We start from the raw sequence: 2,023 nt of genomic DNA, 5'->3' as shown, positions 1-2,023 counted from the left end.
TTTTAAGTGGCCTCCATTTTTTTACAACTTTAAAAATTATAGATGTAAATCAAAGATTATGTATGTAGGACAAAAGAAATCTCAAAAATCTAGAACTAAATTGTCATGTTATCTTATTTTTCATCACAGCTTCCAGTATTTAATAGTTTCAGAAGCATTTCTTAATGAGAAATGTTGGGATCTCGGGGGGTCTAAAAGGAAGAGGAAGCCAGTGATCAGCTAGAACTGTCATCTGCAGTCTGGGTCCTGAGATGGGCAGGTGCTGTGTGATGCTGGACTTGGTTCCATCCAGCAAGTCAAATCCAATGGAATTGAATATAGCAACAGAATGTCTCAGGAAGACAATTGCCATTAGTTCACTCTGAGCAGAAGCCAGAGGGTCAGACGAATCGACCCCTTGGAGAGCTAGTGAGTGAGGCCAGGAACCTGGGCAAGCCTGCAATGCTCACCACAGCTATGGCCCAACCAGGATTTTGAAGATGGAAACCTAGTCCTGGGTCCTGAGCCCTCAGTGCTCACCTGGAGCATTTCATAACAGACATTTTATCAGAGTAAATTCTAGAACTTCCCTTTGGAAGCTGCTGTTCTCATGGCTCTGGGCAGGATTAGCTGAGGAGCTGGGAGAGGCTGAACCTCAGATGAAGGGCATCAGTCAGTGCAGAGCATCTGAGGAGGACAGGCAGGAGCTGACAGAGCAGGTGCTGCGAAGCAGGTACAACTCTGCCAGGATGGCCTGAAAGGAGGCGGTCTAAAGGTCATAACGTGTCCCCTCATCTATGGGGAACCTCGTCTAAGTCCCTCCAGAGCCATTCATTTCTACCTCATTTTGCTAAATCTTGTGGCATGCCACGCTTTCTCACTCTCCTTCTCTGCTGAAGTGCCTTCTTGGCCGCTGTCCACAGGAATAGTCCCAGCTCTGGCCCTGGGGAGTATAAAGCTCCATTCCCAGAGGCAGTTGTCCCAGACGAGTGGTGCCCTATATGTTTGCATGGACCTCCTGCCTATGTTTGAATGAAGCCTTCTTCACACCCCTGATCAAACGTCTGAATTCTTTGATTTCTGCTTCAGACGTAGCCCTCCTGGACTCGATTGCTATCTCACCTTCGTGTTATAGTATTTCCTGATTCCTTTGACTGGGGGGATATTTTCAGCCCTAAATCAGGGAGTGCAGTCTTTTCTGATTGTCTTATTCAGATAAATCTGGGATATTTCTGGTAATATTCCATGCTTATTATTCTCCATTCGTTAAGTGTGTTATTCAATGTGCCCAATCCCTGGATTCCGCCTATAGTCCGTTCACCTGGAAGCACCTGTGTGATTCATCCAGCACTGCAGACTTACCGGACGTCTCGTCCACCACCTGCTCTAAGCTCAGAGAGCCACTTCTTCTCTCTGTCAGTGCCGTGCTCACACCCTGGCATCCTCCATGGGACTTACAGGGAAAACCTCCTCCTGCAGCCACTGACGTTCTCACACGATACCTGGACTGTTAAAGTTGAGGTTCATGTTCATGTCTCATTTCCCCATGGAGTTAGAAATGGAAAGCATTGACTGTTCTTTATTTTATGACATTTGATGAGTAATTTCTTTCAAGAATCATTGGTCATTTGTACAAAGTGCCTCTTAAGCTGTTTCCTTCTCTTCGGTGTGAGGAAGGGAGAAAAGATAGGGAAGAGGTTTTCATAAGGCCGGAAGATCCAGCATCCGCTTCGATGTGAGCAATTCTAAATGAAAACACCCGGATGTAGTGCACACTGTCTTAACTCAGCTGCCCGTGTGTTTCTCCAGCTTTACAGCAGGCCCAGTCGGCTCCTGTCTGGTGTGCCACTGTACAAAGGGGAAGGGCAGACCCAAGACAAATCTGCAGTGACTTCTTTGCTGGATGGATTGAACCAGGCCTTTGAGGAAGTTTCCTCCCAGGTAGGGCTGTGCTCCTGGTTTGCTCACAGACCTTGACCTCCATAAAGTTGTTCCACCCTGGGCATGAACCGTTGAGACCCGACCCTAGTAAACAGCCCCGAGA

At 47.3% G+C, this 2,023-nt stretch overlaps 1 protein-coding gene across 1 annotated transcript in view; it reads left to right on the top strand.

Annotated features, from left to right (window-relative positions):
* LOC111741446 (nesprin-1-like) overlaps positions 1–2,023 on the top strand; it is a 137,943-nt gene that overhangs the window by 27,331 nt on the left and 108,589 nt on the right. Inside the window, exon 9 of the mRNA XM_023532163.1 lies at positions 1,789–1,920. Within this exon, the coding sequence (XP_023387931.1) occupies positions 1,789–1,920 (132 nt within the window). The remainder of the gene's footprint in view (positions 1–1,788; positions 1,921–2,023) is intronic.

The sequence above is a fragment of the Pteropus vampyrus genome, unplaced genomic scaffold (assembly GCF_000151845.1).
Source record: "Pteropus vampyrus isolate Shadow unplaced genomic scaffold, Pvam_2.0 Scaffold78, whole genome shotgun sequence".
Lineage (NCBI taxonomy): Eukaryota > Metazoa > Chordata > Mammalia > Chiroptera > Pteropodidae > Pteropus > Pteropus vampyrus.
This window is presented reverse-complemented; position numbering and strand designations above follow the sequence as displayed.